Genomic DNA, 18,870 nt, shown 5'->3' on the forward strand with positions numbered 1-18,870 from the left:
CACAGCCTGCATCGCACAGGCCGCCACGACCAGTACACACCTGTGCATTCCACACAATCACAGTTCCGTCATCACCAGCTGACGCAAACCTGAGCAGAGGAAGAAAGGTTGAGAAATCAGTGACCTCAGCTGCTGCGACTGAGGGAGCGTCATGAACTCACAGCGGTGGCACTTGTGCTTACTGCTAACGAGGACTGAGTTTTTTAAGCTACTTTCTGGGTTCTGTGCCTAGGCAGGTGAAAACGTTACAGGTTTACAAAAACAACAGCAACAATGAAAGGAAAACAGACACTCTTCAAAGTCCTTCCTCGCCTTAACATTTTACCATCTTACAAAATCCCCAACTTGGGTGAAACAGCAAGAAACCGCGCAGACTGCCCAGCCACCGGCCCAGGAGGCGCCCAGGCCGTCCTCAACCCCATCCCTGCGTGGCTTCTCCATCTCCACTCCGTCTGCACACCCACACCTGCCCTGCCCACACGAGCTCTGTGTGCTCGGCTTAAAAGGTTTGGGGTTCTGGTTTTTGCCGTTTGCTGTTTTTGTTTTGTTTTCTGAGGGAAGTTTATCAAAAATTATTGAAACACAAAGGATAGTTTGTTCATTCCAGGAAATAAGACATAGTATGACTTCTGCTCTGGCCCCTTCCACTCTATCATCCGCATTCTGTAGAGAAGACACTGCTCACACAGCACTCCTTACTGCAGCAACCACACCACACCTCGTCCCCCCAGGGACATCCCACCCACCCGCACCTCGTCCCCCCAGGGACATCCCACCCACCCGCACCTCGTCCCCCCAGGGACATCCCACCCACCCGCACCTCGTCCCCCCAGGGACATCCCACCCACCCGCACCTCATCCTACCTCCAGATCACTCTCACCCGCACCTCGCACCTCGGTCCCCTCCTCAGGTCACACCCACCCGCACCTCGTCCCAGGGGTATCACACCCACACTGCATGTATTTCAAACCTCCCACTATTAATGCAGCACAATTATTAATGCTGGGGAACAATTTTAATGACTCAGAATCTACCGAAAGTTGTCCCATCTGTTCCAATCACTTGATTTCAGGTTGGATGTTCTGAGCAGAGAAGACAGGTGACATCACAGAAAAACCCGTGAGCCAAAAGGAACTGGCCCCTACAGTGAGGGAAAATTGACGATGCTCCACCAAGAGCTGTGACGCTGAGAAAGCGCCGAGCCTCCTGCAGCAGGTCACTGGGCTTCGCCCCCTCCGGGCGCCGTGGACCTCTTCACTCATGTCAACACGGGTGGCCACTCCTGGGTCACGTGACACCGACGTCACTTGGTCCTGTAGTGTGTGTGTCTGCTCTGATCTCACTATTTCATCCATGTAACACTTTGCTGAATATTCTCACTGAGCTTCAAACTTAAATTTATCACACTCGGATTTCCCCACGAGGACGTGGACTCAAGTCCATGTGCCATCATCTCCCGCCGCCCGGGGTGTGCAGGAGCAGGGCTCAGCCAGCACGCTCCGACAGCGCACGGGCACAAGCAGCCCCAAATTCAGCTCCGAGTCCTTCTGTGAGAGCCCAAAGCGAGCATCCACAGGAGCCTGGAATTCCACCGGAGCCGGCCTCGGACCCAGGTGCTCCACACCACGATATGGCGGCTCTCAGGTGCCTCCTGACCACCTCCAAAACCCAGAGAGAGCTCCCGGAACAAGGCTGAACCGCCACCACAGGCCCGCAAACATTTTAATACAGAAGACCTTTAGGAAGTTTTAGATAACTAGCTAGAACACACAGAGGAAAAAGCCTTTTAATCCGATCGTTTATTCTGTCAACACTGAACGCCCACGGTTAGAGGAACTGGAAATGAACGCTGAGCGGCGTTCTGGGTCCAGTGGAGCCCCTGGCAGTCTGAGACAGCCTGCGTTTCTGGGCCTATTGATTTCTTCTTATTTGTGTAGTGATGGCGGGGAGGGCAAGACTCAAGGTCTTAGCTTTTACTTGGTATAAAACATCAATTTCTATTGATTTTTTAAACTTATAATTGCTTTTCTTCCACTGAGAAGACCACATATTTAAAATATAGTTTTTCTAACCCTGATTTTAACTTCTCATTATTTCTATCAAGTTTGACTCTTTAATATGAGATGGCTGAACAGTTAAGAATCCAGAAATAAGATATACAGCATTGTACTTCAATTACTCTGTAGTGAACAAAGTTTGAACGAACAATAACAAAAGCATGAACTCACAGCCAGCTGTTTATGGCTCCCAGATCCATCACTCCGTGGATAATCTCCTCCCACACTGCCGCTCGGCCTCTACTGGCCATTTCCATATTTAGTACTCACCTACAAAGCATGAAGCACCAAAGCTCCGTGTCATGCCCACCCCTCGACAACTGACAAAGGGAGAGCATCTCTCCTGCCACAGTGAGTGCCCGGAGCCCACCGCTACTCCTCACTTTATCCCAGTCCAGAGGAGCAGCCACGCACACCGCACACCATCTCCAAATCTAAAACGAAAGCAATTCCCAAGAGCATTTACCGAAAAGAAGCAATTACAAAAACGGTGCACTAGTGAATTATTGTCCTATTATTTCATAGGACTAATTTCCTAAAACACAATCCACAGATTTAAGCCGCAAAGTAAGATCTTGAAAGAAACACTTCTTTACTGATTACAGTACAGAACATACTAAATCGGATTCTATGCTAGGGAATGCCAAGAAAACTAACACATGTGCTTGCCTTGAGATCATAAAATTTGATCAGTTTAGAAGTGTATTGTTTAGAAATTTCAAGTCTAAGACACTGTTATTTCTCAGACAATTATTTTATATGCCATGAAGGATAATGGTATATAATTAAGATACCAACGATGATATGACGAATCCAAATTTTAGGCATGTTCTAATGAGAAAAAAAAAAAAAGACTCTCAGAGGGTCCGGCGCAGTGGCCTAGCGGCTAAAGTCTTCACCTTGAACGCGCCCAATTTCTATAAAGGCACTGGTTCTAATCCCAGCTGCCCCACTTCCGACCCAGCTCCCTGCCTGTGGCCTGGGAAAGCAGTCGAGGACGGCCCAAAGCTTTGGGACCCTGCACCCGCGGGAAGAGGCTCTGGGCTTCGGACTGGCTCAGTTCCAGCCGTTGCAGCCGCCTGGGGATTGAATCATTGGACAGAAGATCTTCCTCTCTGTATATCCGCCTTTCCAATAAAAATAAAAATAAATCTTTAAAAAAAAAAAGTCATCGGGCCCGGCGCGGTGGCGCAAGTGGTTAAGGGTCCTCGCCTTGCACGCCCGGGATCCCATGTGGGCGCCGGTTCTAATCCCGGCAGCCCCGCTTCCCTTCCAGCTCCCTGCCTGTGGCCTGGGAAGGCAGTCGAGGACAGCCCAAAGCTTTGGGAACCTGCACCCGCGTGGGAGACCCTGAAGAGGCTCCTGGCTTCGGATCGGCATAGTATCGGCCCGCTGCGCTCACTTGGGGAGTGAATCATCGGACGGAAGATCTTCCTCTCTGTCTCTCCTCTCTGTATATCCGCCTTTCCAATGAAAAAATAATAAAAATAAATCTAAAAAAAAAAAAAAAAGTCATCATTTTTCTTACGGAGTTGTCACAGTCTAGATTTGCCGACTAGTTTCTTGTGTTGTCACCTAGCAGATAACCAACCTAGGACCCGAGAAGATTCCAACCTGAATGTCTGAAAAGATGATTTTCCAGGCCTTTCTGGTCCATACACTCCATCAGCAAACTTCCGGCAACTCTATCACAGCCGTGACAGTAACACTGACCAAGTACTAGAGCCTAAATGGATTGATCGTGAAAGAGTTTAGAGCACACAACCCCCCAATACACCACTCTACCACAGGACTCCTCTCCGCTGAAGACAACTGCGAGCTTCTGGAGAGAACGCCAGCACCCCCGGAAGGGCCTCTGCCCTCGCCTCACGCACCCCTGAGAACGCCAGCACCCCCGGAAGGGCCTCTGCCCTCGCCTCACGCACCCCTGAGAACGCCAGCACCCCCGGAAGGGCCTCTGCCCTCGCCTCACGCACCCGAGAACGCCAGCACCCCTGGAAGGGCCTCTGCCCTCGCCTCACGCACCCCTGAGAACGCCAGCACCCCTGGAAGGGCCTCTGCCCTCGCCTCACGCACCCAGACACACTTGCTTGCTCTTTTTTCTCTTGTTTATGTATCTTTTTTATCAGTTTTGTAAGGACCTTACAAATGAACCAAAGAAGCTGGGGAAATATTTTTTCCTCTTTTATCACTGCTTGTAAATTATTCTAATTTCCCCCCCCAAAAATACAGTTCTACATATAACAATTTCAGTTCTACATATTTTTCCTCCCTTCAATACTGCAGATTACAACTTGTAATATTGCAATTCTGAAAGAGATGAGTTACTACTGACATCAGGTACAGACGATGTTAGGAAGGCAGCATCCATCCTGACTTTGTTCCTACATGAACTAATCCTCAGAAGGCTGTTAGTTCCCTAGCATTCTCCAGCGTTAACCAGTGAGTGATTCAACTAGCAGTGATTTGAACATCACAGTTCACTGTAATAATTAACTGCACCAATACTCAAACTGTCAGGCGCGTGTTTATGGATACATTTTAAAAATCTTCAAATGTAGTGTTGTGGGGCAAGCAGCTCGTTCAGGGTCACGAGCTTGGAAATCACACACCCCCCACACCCCCACCACCTAGGTGGTCCCTTCTGCCCACCTGTAACACTCACCTGTCATCACCTGGAACCTGAGTGGGGGCAGTACTGCACTGCTGCGTGACCACTTCCCTCACAAGCCCCTAGAAAGGCCCATGATAGGGAGGGGCTCGCTCTCTTGTTCTGTGCCTCCCTCACTCTGGCACTCTGACTCTCAGCCTCTCCAGTACCGACTTGCTCTCTGGATCCCCGTGGACAGACTGAGGACAGGGAGCCCCTGAGCACGGCCCCTGAGTGTATTCCTCACCCTCTGCTCACTGCTTGGGCAGGACAGTGAAGACAGCAACGCTAAGATGCTTTGTATTTCTAATGTGTGTACTTTTTAGAGTTCCCGGAGAGGGGAGGCCTAGCAGTAATGGAGTGTGGGCAGAGAAGCCAGGTGAATGCAGCTTTGTAAGTGTGTCCAGGTCATTCACTGCATGTCTCTTAGGATGTATGCTGCTGGGGAAGCTGGGACATAGGCCTTCAGTTTAACGGATGGACTTCAGTTTAATGGCCATTTGTTCCTCTTGGGGTTTTGATGTTATGGATTCCTGATTTGCTAACTCTAGTGGGCCCTGTTCTCACTAAGCTTGATTAATAAAGACTCCTTAATACATCCTAGACTTGTCTGACATGATCTCGCTCAAACCCCGCAACAGTAGTAACTTTCAAATGCTTATAGTAGGTGTTTCGTAAATGAAAGAAAATTCTACTTAGCCATTACAGAATTTTGCTGTTCTTGTCCCAGAATCAGACTCCATGCTCCCGCTCACTCCTCCCACCCTCTCACACTGGACAGCATCTTATCCAGCTGAACAAGCACACCCTAGGGCAGCCATGAGCAGGACATGACTGGAGGGTAGCCCATGCACATGTGTGGGGCACTGGCCTTCTTCCCTTGCATAAAAAGCAAAGTTCTGTCCAAAAACAGCGAAACCCCAATAAACAAACTCACCAGAGCAAGGGTCACTTGGGGAATCCAGACAGTTTTGGGGCCAGGAGGAGGTGGCCACGAAGCTTAATACAAATCTGGTATAGCCAATCAAGTTGCCTCAACTCAATGTAAACACTGCCAGACCCCCCAGCCCATCACCAGCGACAGCTGCTGGAATTTAGAGAGAATTCTGTGCTCCAGGTCAGTAGCTCTGAAAGCTAAGTGAGCCCTTTCAATCAACCAACATATTTACAGTTCCTTCAGAAACTACCCAAAAGGCACAGACTACATTCCACAACCGACAACAAGACAGCTGGACTTAGAATTTAGTGCGGCAGCCAAAAGCCCATCCTTCCTAGGCGCAGTGGCTTTCTGCAAGGCAGCAGCCAGCACAAATCTCCTGGACAACACCCACAACCATGACCACTGCAGAAGTCATCCAGAGCCCCCTTGCGGGCCCTCCAGTACAGAGCCCCCGGGAGGGGTCTCGGGCCACATAGCCTCTGTACTGCCTGGGCAGGGCTGCTTCCCTGCCCACTTGTCGCCTGCTGGGTTCCATCTTAGTGTCTGCTTCCAGAGGACTCTGGCACTGAGAGGACCTAAGCCGTTCAGACCACGGAGGGAGCTCTCATCTCAAAACGCCAGGCACAACAGCGAGCACCCAGCCCAGGCCAGCTTCCTGAACCCAGAGCGCACTGCTCGTTCCCAGTGGGCTGCCTAACTGGACAAGGTGGCTGCTCCATCTCCGTCAGCTGCCCCAGCCGCCCCTGAGGCACAGGTGTGCTCCGGCCTAGCACTGCACGGGTCGTGCTCACCACCCTACAGGACCTTGTCTGTTTCCTGGAGGTGCGAGCAATGATCAAACAAGTAACTGAGAAAACCATTCTTAAAATGGCTTACAAACTCAGTTTAGCTTAATGTGTCCAATGCTGGAGCATTACATGCAATTTTAGCACAGTCCGTTCTTCTGGAAGACTCTGGCTGAGGCTTAGCCTTCTGTAGTGATCTCCCAATCAATATGACCCTCACTTCATGTTCAAAAAATACTAAAGAAGAAGAGAAAAGGCAGCTGTCTGTTAGGCCTACAGGATTTATTTGGTATCTCCAAAAACCAATCTGAGAAAATTTTCCACTCACTGATTTGAGCTGAGCCACCGAGAAAACAAGAAAATCCTTCTGCAAAATTTTCAATAAGATGATATTATCTAAAGACCTGAAGCGTGAAACCTGGATTACAACAGCTGACCAAAAAAAAAAGTTTGTAATGTCTCCAAAAGCTAAATAAAAATAGAACAAGTATAATTATATAAAACTTAAAACTGCATCAGCATTTCCATAATTTGTCAATGCATAAAGAATACATACATGTAAGACCACAAGTAACCCTAGCCTATGGAAACCATCAGACAGGAAAACGCCCCGTCCTGATTCTGCTCAGAGTGCCTCTGCTTACAGATTTTATTCCTTCTGAGATGTTATGGAAGAGCGACTCTTTAATTCTTTGGTTTTGGTATACTACAAAATTAATTTTTTAAAAACCAAACACGAATTCAAAATTTTACTGTCTGTAACTGAAAAACTTCAATCTAATTATATTTTAATCAAAGAACTGCATCTTACTCGTCCAGTCCCTTAATCCCTACACTGTAACAGCCAAAAGGCTGGCCTTTTAATCAATTACAGTCACGCAGACTCAGAGTGGTAAACAGCCAATGAGGCCACAAATGACCCTCTCTCTCCACTCAACAGCTAGCATAGGGCCCAGCCAACAAGAGTCAACATGCAGCTCCCGCTTGCTCCAGCCACTGAGAGCAGAACACAGCAGCGCTTTTCCTGTGGAGCCTGCTCTGCTGCTGTGAAAACTCCATCATGCTAGCACCTGCAACGCGCGCAGCCCCTACTGACCCAGCTCAAGTCCCAGTCCAGTGCCTTTCTAATGCACTTGGGAAAGCAGCAGCATATGGTCCAAATCCTTGGACCACTGCACCACACAGGAGACCTGGAGAAAGCTCCCAGCTTCAGACTTCGGAATGGCTCAGCCCAGGCTAGGTCAGGCCACTGTGGCCATTTGGGAAGTGAACCAATGGATGGAAGATCTCTCCCCTCCTCCCTCTATAACTTGGCCCTTCAAATAAATCAATAAATCCTAAAAAAAAAAATTTCATGATCACTATTTGTGCAAGAATCTGTCTCCCACTGACCCCAGAGGCAGGAGTGGCCCCAGCTATGCTGGCACTGGAAAGGACACTCAGCTGGGGAGAGCCACACAGACAAGGCTGCTGAAAGCCATCTCATGGGCAAGTGAGACTCAGCTACAGCCTTTTACAGTTCACAGTCACATCCCGCATCCCTGAACAGCTAGAGCTTACACGAGCACCTGTGGCAAAACCAAGCTCCTCCAGCACCTCTGCGATGACCACCACACTGCCCTGCCCAGCAGAGGATGGCAATCAACCGGGAACCCTAAAAATCCGTACGAACACGTGAAGACAACACGCTGAGAGCACCCTGCATATGTCACTGTGATTGCTTTTAAATGTCCTGTTTCCAGATGAGACAACCAGCCACTTGCTGCTTTTCACTGGTGAGACTTGTCACCCAGTGAGACGCTATGCCTTCATACGGTCCTGCAAATGATGTCACGGTTAGTATCCACTATCTCGAAAACAAAAAAGAAAGGTAGAAAGAGAGTGGGGGGAGAAGGGGAGGACTTATTCCACATTCTTAGAATTATATCAGCCAACTATATCAAATCTGTCAAGCAATTAAAGTTTTTAATTTTTAATTTATTTTCCTTTAAGGATCAAGTGTTTGTGATTCTGTTACATTAAACTAGACTTTTCTTAACCTCGAAATTTAACAAGGTAAAATGTATCACAAGAAAACATTAACTGCTCAAAATCCTATCTTTTCACAAGAGTTTCTCACCAAAATGCTCACTCAAGAGATACAGCACACCATGCACACTGCCCAGAGGAGGCCATGCTGACACCAAGCCTTCACCTGCTGGTGGTACACAGGAGACAGTGTTGGCATGCTGCAAGACCCACGCTGCTGTGCACACGGCCTGTGGATCCCTGCCCGGTGTCTCAAAGGAAACTCCAAAGTCTTGGATCTGCAGACCCCAGGAGAACCGTGGCAGATCCCACACCTGTGGGATGCACCTGTGGTTATGCCAGCAGGATGACTCACTGCAGGCGCTTGGACAACCAGGGGCGCTGACGAGGCTGGACAGATGAACTACGTGATTACAGGTTTGGTTTTACCAGTCGAGACTTCTGAGCATGGGAACAGGGACTGCAGACTGAGTTCAGTCAAGTGGCCGTGACTCAATGTCTGCACGGTGAAACCCCAGGAAAAGCTTGCAACACCCTAAGCTTCAGGGAGCTGTCCCACAGAGAACCTGCACTGCCACGCTGAGCAGCAACAGGTCCCGAGGACAAGCAGCTCTTCTCCATCTCACGCAGCAGTGCTGTTCATCTGGCTGGTCCTGACTAGCACCATTTATTTAAGCTGTAATAATAAGCTCTATGAGGGTCTGTGCAAACTTCCCAACTGGTGCTAAGGGCAGACAGCCTGAGACCCCAGTCAATGCACTTATTGTCTGGGGCAAGGAGAATGCTATAGACAAAAGTACCTTTCACCTGTGGGATTTAACCCAATTCCAGACACAGTAAGAACTGCACCAACATGGTAAAGGCAACCAGATACCACAGACATTCAAAGCAAAAGAGGGCTGCTGAGTACAATTCACATTTCATCCTGGAGTGACAGGGCTGAGTCCAACTTCCTGCTCATGCGGTGGGCCCTGAGAGGAAGCCAAATACACGCGTCCCTGGCACTCCCATCAAAGGCCTGATTAATAACTCCCCTGCTGGCTCTGCCTGCCCAGCACTCAGGACTGGGAACACTGAGGCAGTAAACCAACAGGCAAGAGATCGCTCTCTCTCCCCTCTCAAACACATAAACTAAAAACTAACTAAAAAGCAGAAAACAAAGTTAATCAAGAGAAAAGTAGTAGTCAGAGTTGGGAACAATCCCAACAGGTACACAGAATTAAAAATGAAGGAAAAAAATTAGCACAGGCAAAGAGACAGGAGACAATATTAGAGAACGTGGCAGAGATGGCAGCAATGCCACCAAGGGTCAGGATGGCACCCACCAGCCTGACCACCACCAACCATCTACTAGCTATCTGCTAAATCATGTACATTGAACATGATTTCAGCAATCACAATTTCAGCTTATGATCTTACCTTCCATCAGAAATAGTAAGTTTCAGGTATGTACCCAATATTTAAACATTTATTGTATTTCTTTCTCAAATTCAGCTTCATCTTAAGATAGGGTTATAAAATGCATCAAGATTTTAAAGCCGGAGCCAGTACTGCAGCAAGCCACACCAAGATTCCCGCTGCAGCACGGCATCCTACATGGATTCTGGATAAAGTTTCAGCAACTCCACTTCCAATTCAGCTCCCCAGTAATAGCCTGGAAAAGCAGAAGATGGCCCAAGTCTTGGACCTCTGCACCCACATGAGAAACCCCAAAAAAGCTCATGGCTACCAGCTTCAGCCCAGTCCACCTCTGGCGGCTGCAGCCACTTCGGGAGTGAACCAGCAGATGGAGGAGCTCTAGGTCTCTGTCTTTCTGTTTCTCCCTCTTTCTTTATAACTGCCTTTTGGTTTTTTTTTTTTAAGATTTACTCATTTTTATTGGAAAGGCAGATATACAGAGAGGAGGAGAGACAGAGAACAAGATCTTCCTTCCGACGATTCACTCCCCAAGTGACCACAACAGCTGGAACTTCTCCCAGGTCTCTTATGTGCATGCAGGATCCCAAGGCTTTGGGCCGTCCTCGACTGCTTTCCCAGGCCACACACAGAGAGCTGGATGGGAAGCAGGGCTACCGGGATTAGAACCAGCGCCCATATGGGATCCCGGCGTATTCACGGCGGGGACTTTAACTGCTAAGCCATCGTGCTGGGCCCATAACTGCCTTTTAAATAAAAAAAAAAACAAATAAATAAATAAAATAAAAACAAATAAATCGTTGAAAACATTTTAAAGCCCTGTGCTTTCTCTGCCTGGGTGGGAGAATGTTCAGCCTGCTGACCATACAAGACCCAGAAAATCATTTGGTCTGGACCAATATCAAGCCAACCAAAGGGAACACTTGAAATTCAATCAGTAGCAAGATCATTTTTAAGCTGGTAAGTTCATTGGCACACAAATAATGTTCCACATATCCAAATGGCCCTTGGCAGAAAAAAGTTGGTCCACCTCCAATGAACAAGAATGTTCTGAACACTCAGAAAGCAAATATGCCTCTCAAATCATCAAATGTGACACCTCGACTTTGAGCAATAAACTAGTTCAGTTACACACTGCATCAAGGTGAAGAGGTCAGCTTCAACTATGGTTCTGAAATTTTTAGAAAAGATGGATCAGGCATCAAGTTATTTGTAATATAACATTCCCTGAAACTGTCTCCAAACAGCAGTCAATCAAAAAACCCTACAATATCTTACCGGTAGTCATCCAACTGCACCAGGAAGCGCACGATGTCGCGGTGAGCTCTCAGCACCAGCAGCTCTGTGTAGGGGTTCTGGGTCTGCTCTTCACCCACTGACTGGAAGGGAGATTTCTGGTGTTGCAGAAAAGCAAAAACAAAACAGGTAAGAGTTTAGGATTAAAGATCATACTGGGCTATAACTACATGGTATACATATAATACAAAATTCCAGAGGCCACAGCATACCATGTTTAACACTAAACACTATGTCCCCTGACATCAACTAAGTAACTGCCAATTCCACAGAAACCTTCTCGTGTCACAAATTCACATAACAAATTTTAGTGGTTGAAGTCACAGTAAACTTACCAAAAAGGTGAATGTTATTTTAGTAATTTTTATCTTAATAAATCTGACTTAAAAGCTAATTGACCAATTAAATAATTTTAGAGTGAACAATTCACAAATAATGCTTAGAAAAACAAAAATGCAAATCAAAGTGGTACAATACATGCCAACCCATCACAGAAACTCAGTCTGTGTCTGCCGAATGCCCAAGGAGGGCACGGAACCCCTCACACTGCAGGAGCCCACAACACAGACGGCCGCGACCTGACAGCAGGACTCCAGAAACCCAGATCTGGGACCTTCGACAGTCAAACGCTGACACACCTTGGAGACACCCAGGACTAAACACAAAATTCGTATCTTACACACAAAGCCTGTAGTTAGTTTTATTCAATACTTTTTATGCATCTCTTTTTTGACTACTATTTAACACAGAAGGTTATGTGCGGAATTTTCCACCAATGATGTCATGTTCATACTCACAGAGTTTCAGATTTTGTATTAGGAATGCACAACGGGTATCAACAAGTTAGTTGCTAACCTTCAGAGGACCAGAGGCCCTGTGAGGGCCCACAGCAAAGGGCCTTCTGAGCACACGGGGAAGTGCTCTCAACACCGCACTAGTATGACAAAAACCTGTTCTTCACCTCTCACCAGAGCTCCCCAATCTGACCCAACTTTCGTTCCAGATCATTCCGTGGGTGGCTGCAGGGTGCTGAACAGCAAGCCCAGAAAGCGACCCCACGTACAAGGGGACCACCTCCAGACCCTGCCAATGTCCCCAGGACAGCACGTGGAGCTTGAGCCCGGCTGAGGCAAAGCCAGAGGTCCTCGGAGGTGACCCAAGTGCCCTATGCCGGGACACAAACCCACGTGCCCACCCGCCCACAGCAGGAATCCCACAAGCGTCCTGCCCCCGCCACCCCACAGGGAGCAGTACACTCCCCCAGAGGGGAGCAGGCTCGCGCATCACACGCGCAGGGACCTCCAACTGCACCCCGAGACCTTCAAACTAACTTCAGACAGCACATGGTTTGTAAAGGTTAACAGCGAAGCACCCCACGAGGGCCCCGTTCCACAGACGGTTCTGGGGGTCCGGTGCCCAGCACCCGCGGGAGGCCGGCAGGGGTCCGGCCCAGCCCTAGCCTTTGCTGCCCACTTGGGGAGGAACTCTCTGCCTCTCTCCCTGTAACCCACTTCCAAAGAGCTGATGCACGGCAGGATGAGGAAGCAGGGCTGCCTTCTCAGGCGACGCAAGCACTTCCCACACACGGCACGCCCAGCCCCCGGCCGGCCCTCCCCGGCCCTCGGCTCCCTTACCTCGGCCAGCCCCGGGGGCTCCCGGCCGGCCCCGAGCAGCCAGCGCAGCATGCCGGCGCTCAGCCCTCAGCGCCCCTCAGCCCGGAGGCCCCTCAGCGCCCCTCAGCACGGAGGCCCCTCAGCGCCTCATCCCCCTCAGAGGCCCAGGGGCCGCTGCGCACAGTGAGCATGCGCGGCTGTAGCGGCCCCTGGCGGCCGAGCGCGGCGCCGCAGGGCCAGGCGCGCCGCCCGAGCCGGAATCCCGCTGCGCGCGCACCCGACCTGCGCCCTGAGCCAGCCCTCCCGGCAGCCCAGCGCCCTGAGGAAGCTCGGGCGGCCCTGGGCTGACACTGATGGCGGGCACTGCCTGGTGGACCCCGGGTAGGCTCTCCACAGACAACCGCCGCCATTTCCCCAGCGGGGACTGACACGGTGGCTGTACATTCCCTGGACCTTCTGGGGTGGCTGACTGCAGAGGGAGGGCTCGAGCAGTGCAGGTGGGCGTTACTGCTCACATTCCAGAAGTTCAGACGTGAATCTGCCAATGGAGAGCCTCCAGTAAGCTGTGTCAGGGCGCCCGGCAAGGCATTCGTACCACACACGTAGCGTGCACGGATGCAGGAAACCACCCTTCTCTAAGCAGCAGGCTGCCGACATCAACAAGCGCACCAACCGCCCCACTGCAGAATAGGCTGGCCTGGCCCGCTGCCCTACTGCCTGCCCCTACAGAGCGGGCTCTCCCGGATTCTCAGGATCTTGTATTAATTTTTGACACACTTGTCACACTCAATCCTTAAAAGCACAAGTTCAAAAATAAACATTTCCAGCTCCCTGCTTTTGGTCTGGGAAAACAGTCGAGGATAGCCCAAAGCCACAGGACCCTGCACCTGTGTTGGAGACCTGGAAGAAGTTCCTGGCTTCGGACTGGCTCAGTCCAGCTTTTGCAGCCACATGGGGAGTGAATCAGCAGACGGAAGATCTTTCTCTCTCTGTCTCTCCTCCTCTGTATATCTGACTTTCCAATAAAAATAAATAAATGTTTTTAAAAATTTTGGCAGGGGGAATCCACATAGCACATTAACCTTCTACCTGAAGCACCAGCATCTTGCACTGCTTCGAGTTCCAGCTGCTCCACTTCCCATCCAGCTCCCTGCTTATGGCCTGGGAAAGCAGTGGGGGATGGCTGAAGTCCCTGGGCCCCGGCACGCATGTGGGAGACCTGGAAGAAGCTCCTGGCTCCTAGCTACAAGCTTCCGATCAGCCCAGCTCTGGTCACTGCGGCCATTCAAGGAGTGAACCAACAACAGCTCCTAAGTGCAGACACGGGACACCACTACTGTGCCTTTAGCTGGACACAATGAGGAGAAGCTGAAATGCATTTGTGTCTGCCAAGTTGTTCATCTGGAGTCACCTGGCAGGCCACAAGCTGCCCATGCCAGGCTCCATGACGCAGACAACAGCCCAGCCTAGCACTTCTTCAGAGCCTCAGGTGACTGTAAGGTGCAACCAAACTTTAAAAAAGCCATGCTGGAGGCACTTACAGAAAATACCAGGAACAGACTCTTAGAGACAAGGTGAAGTAGAGATCAATAGGCTGGCGATGGGGTAACATGGTCCAGAGTTCATGCTGAGTATATGAAAAAATTTCATGTAGAAAATGGTGATGGGCAGCTGGAATGGCACCAACAAACCCAACACGTACGAAGCATAAACCCTGAAGTCTACACCAGCACCCATACCCAAGTACCAGTCTGACCCAGTTCCCAGCTAGCTAACGTACCACCAGGGCACCAGCAGGAATGCAGCTCTCTGACCCCAGCCTTCTGAACAACCCTACACCAGCATGTCTCTCCCTCCGCTTCTCCCCAGCCCAAATCTAGTGTAGCTACCAGTGAGTGAGCAGGAGGGCACACACAGGAGATGCCCTCGGCTTGCAGCAAGCTACCAGTGAGTGAGCAGGAGGGCACACACAGGAGATGCCCTCGGCTTGCAGCAAGCTACCAGTGAGTGAGCAGGCAGGGACACACAGGAGATGCACTCGGCTTGCAGCAGAGGAAGGAGGAACCCCCCTCCCCCGACTCTCGGCCCGGGCAGGACTCCACAGCCACCAAGCCTCCCAGAACCCAGGCCTGGGCTTCCCCACCACTCGCCAGCCACGAGCAGCGACAGCCTGGCCCAAGCAGGGCTGTGAAAGCCATTTGGGGAGGGAATCGGTGAACAGAAGAGTCTCTTTCTCTTCATCTTTACATGTCTGTGTGACACTCTCTTCCAAATAAACCCAAAAATTAAAAACACTCACATGGAAATGAGTGAACACTTCTGAAGCAAACATTAAAAAAGGAAGATATCAGCAAGGACATAAAAGAGAACCGGATGGAAAATTCTGAGTTGGAAACACAGGACAGCCCAACTGAAGGGGGGCGCTCAGCAGCGCCTGGGGTCCCTGCAGTGTGGTCCCCGCTCTTTCTGGACCTGACACACCTCAGTCCTCGCCGGGTAAGCCTTGCCACCTCAGCTTCCGTCACCCTCGAAGCACGATTTCCTTCAGGTAGTCCAAAGTATTGGTGCAGTCTGCTTGGCACCTCTTCTCCGGGCAGTCGGGGCCGTCCCAGGCAGGCCTGTTGCCGCTGCTTTTGTCTCACTGTTGGCTACACTGCCTCTTTCCTGCTTGTGTCCTGAGCTGGGTAATCGACCGTACACAGTGGGTGTTAGTCACCCCTCTGGAGCTCATCAGTGTTGCTCTTTGCTGTTCATTTATCTAGTAGCCAATCTCTCTCTCTCTCTCTCTCTCTCTCTCTCTCTCACACACACACACACACACACACACACACACACACGGCATGAAGCTTTGCTGCCATCACAGCATGGCCCCCGGCAGCACCAACGTGAGCAGCACTTCCTTCAGTGCCTCTCTCCTGTTCCTCTTTTCCGCCTCCACGGCTTCACCTGTGACAGCATCCTGGGCTGGAAAGGCCCCTCAGTGGACCCAGCTCGCTCCAGGCAGGGATGGTCTGAAGCCCAGGGTCTGAAGTTCCATCTGTCTCCATATCCCTGTTTCCTCCAATATGTTGGCTGACCCACAATTTTGCTTGTTTTCAATGTGGTGTCCTAACCAGTCACACCTCAGATATAGAAGACCAATTCACTCATCCCGGGGACCTGCCTCTTGGCCGCAGTCTAAACTGCTGGCTTCCTAGGCTACACAGCAGTCACCACCCATGGCAAGAGCCAGCTGCCGAGACCCAGTTCTGCTGTTGAGCATCTAACCAAGAGAAATAAAGCCACACACCTACACAGAATGCACACAGGCACGCGGAGCACCACCCTTCACAACAGCCACCGGGGGCCACTCAAGCATCCCAATGGGTGGAAGCGTGCACCACACACCACACCCCTCTGGGGGAGGTGGGCCTGGATGCGCACGTGCAGGTGAACTCTGAACACACGGTGCCAAGCGGAAGCACCCAGTCACCAATGCCAGCTCTGACTGCAGACACAGGGACCTACAGACAGCAGCAGGCGAGTGTGTGCTTGGGTCTGGAGGCAGAAGTGCAGGCTCACTGAAGGAAGTGGATCCCAGGACTGTGGCCAACAGTCCACACCCTATAGATGTGCTGAAGCTCTGCGTGACACACGTCAGCGGGTGGGATCTGTCTGAGCTCAGGGAAGCTGCTGGAGGCGCTGACTCAAAGCCCGAAGCTGACCCTGATGATGTCATCCAGGCTAGTTCCCTACAGAATTCCTTCCTAACCCCTGGGCTGGGCTGGGCTGGGGTCCCCTGGCATTCCCAACCCAATCACTACACTGGGCCCCCCAGGGTTGGATCAGGTCACTCCTGAATTAATCCACAGAGAATGAGTGAACCCCTAAATTCAGCAAAGTTCTGTCCTCAGGAATAGACACTCTCAGACATCAGTCCTCCCACTGTCCTGGGCAACACTTACAGATTGGCAGGATCAAGAGTTACGTGTTCCAGATAAACAAACCAAGAGGCAAAGACATCACATGAACATGGCTTACGTCACCTGGCGCCCAGACCTAAACCCAGGTTTTTAAATAAAACTTCCAAAGCCTTGTCCCTGCCCAACAGGATTCATATTCAACAAGGTATTACTTAAAATCCCCAGATGACATTGAAGAGCCCCCAGACCACGGTCTTATTTAACGTTCTCCCTCAGGCAGACAGCTCATCCCGCCCTGCTCCAGCGTCCCCTGCGCTCTGACAGGGAGCTGTCTGGCCCAGGATGCGGCATCCCTACTAAAGCGCCTGCTGGGTGCTTCATGGAATTCAGCAGAATGCAATAGCCTTTTAAACTGAGTTCTCTCTCTCTAATGGCCTTTCATTCATAATTACGCTGTTTGTAATGAGTACACTGGTGATGACAGAAATCCACCGTCGCATGTCCCATTGTCTGAATTAGCTTGGGACGCTTATTTAATGACTTATTAATCAACCTCAGTCAGTCAATAGTGCATCACATTGAATTTCTAAGCAACAGAGGCAAAGGATTTTTCTTCCCTGGAAGCTGTGGGGCAGGCCTTAACAATATGACTCTGTTCAGACATCCATCCACAATTCCATTACACCCACGGTTCTATTAAGAAAGGTCGGCTCAGGTGAGCCCACTGTCAGCAGCTGGAAAGTTGTGGGAATAGATGCACTTAATTGCTTTGTTGTTCCTATCTCTGTGCCTGCTTAGAATTCTGGCATACCCAACTCCAGAGACACTAAATCTGCATTTAGGTTTCCAGGAAGTGGGTCTGGATTCCTACCTCGAAGCTGCCCTAATTACTATTACTACAGATGACCACCTGAACAACTCTTCATAAATCAGTAGCAAGTGATGGGTATTCTAATTACTTTACCACCTATTCCACTTCTACTACTGTCTTGGGTTCAAGCAGGCAGTTGGTCAGTGAATACATCATTTGATTAGGCCTTCACAGCTCCTAAGTGCAGACATGGGACACCACTACCGTGCCTTTAGCTGCACACAATGAGGAGAAGCTGAAATGCATTTGTGTCTGCCAAGTTGTTCATCTGGAGTCACCTGGCAGGCCACGAGCTGCCCATGCCAGGCTCCATGACGCAGACAACAGCCCAGCCTAGCACTTCTTCAGAGCCTCAGGTGACTGTAAGGTGCAACCAAAGTTTTAAAAAAGCCATGCTGGAGGCCTGGACTAGTTCCAGGCTCTCAGCTCTGACCTGGTCCAGCCCCAGCCACTGTGAACACAGGGGGAAGAACCAGAACATGGAAGCCCTCAGGCTTTGCTGCTCGATAAAACCAATTTGAATAAGTAGGAATCTGAAAACAGAAGTTGGTGAGTATGTAAATGCATGACTTTATGCACTTAACTCAGTGCTGAGCCCGTTTCCAAGAGCCGCTCTGGGAGCTCCCCTCCCCCCCAGCAGCACTGGTCACTCACAGTACTCTTCCCACCTGACTGGCTCAAGGCTCAGGCTGCATCTCACGGTCACGGGTTGAGGAAAACACACCTACATGAACACCACATTCCAGACACAGAGGGACCGGGCCCCCTCATGCTCTTGGAGGTGACCCAGGTAGCATACGACTTGGCATGTTCTGGCTCTTGGATTTTTCCAGTTTCTTCCCTAGGCCCGCTCATGGATGCCAGTGCCTCAGTACCCCCTACACTTGGTGGGCCTGGGTACTTGCCAGTGACTCAGTACCACATGGTACTTGGTGGGCCTGGGTTCTTGCCAGTGAAAGTATCCTCCCTTCAGTGCCACTGCCTTCACCATGTTGCTAGCAGCCAGCCCCTGGTAGAATTCATAACGAAATGACTTGCTTCTTTCAAACCACACAATAAGAGTCAGATACCACAGCCACAGTCCGGGAAACTCTGTCCAGTTAGCAAATAGTCTCTTGGAGAACTAAATCACCTCCCCTCACTCATCCCTCTGCCTCCCTCTCTGCACTGAGTTATTTTCCACACACTCCTAGAAGAAACCACCAGGGTCTTCCTAACCCTTTGGAGTTCTATGTACACCTGTTTCCCTCATAAAATGTTAAATATACTTTCACAGAACAAATTCTAAAGTCTGTCCCTCATTTCCACGTA

At 50.3% G+C, this 18,870-nt stretch overlaps 1 protein-coding gene across 3 annotated transcripts in view; it reads right to left on the reverse strand.

The window, feature by feature from the left end:
* The window catches only part of WDR41 (WD repeat domain 41), a 32,157-nt gene extending 19,234 nt beyond the window's left edge, over positions 1-12,923 (reverse strand). For all 3 annotated transcript variants that reach the window (XM_040985950.1, XM_040985952.1, XM_040985949.1), the window contains exons 1-3: positions 12,808-12,923; positions 11,156-11,271; positions 41-89 (exon numbers count right to left, since the gene is read on the reverse strand). In XM_040985950.1, coding sequence (XP_040841884.1) covers positions 41-89; positions 11,156-11,271; positions 12,808-12,858 — 216 coding nt within the window. In that variant the 5' untranslated portion in view covers positions 12,859-12,923. The remainder of the gene's footprint in view (positions 1-40; positions 90-11,155; positions 11,272-12,807) is intronic.
* Positions 12,924-18,870: the final 5,947 nt, after the last annotated feature.

The sequence above is a fragment of the Ochotona curzoniae genome, unplaced genomic scaffold (genome assembly GCF_017591425.1).
Source record: "Ochotona curzoniae isolate NIBS_2020 unplaced genomic scaffold, NIBS_Ocur_1.0 contig_4501, whole genome shotgun sequence".
Lineage (NCBI taxonomy): Eukaryota > Metazoa > Chordata > Mammalia > Lagomorpha > Ochotonidae > Ochotona > Ochotona curzoniae.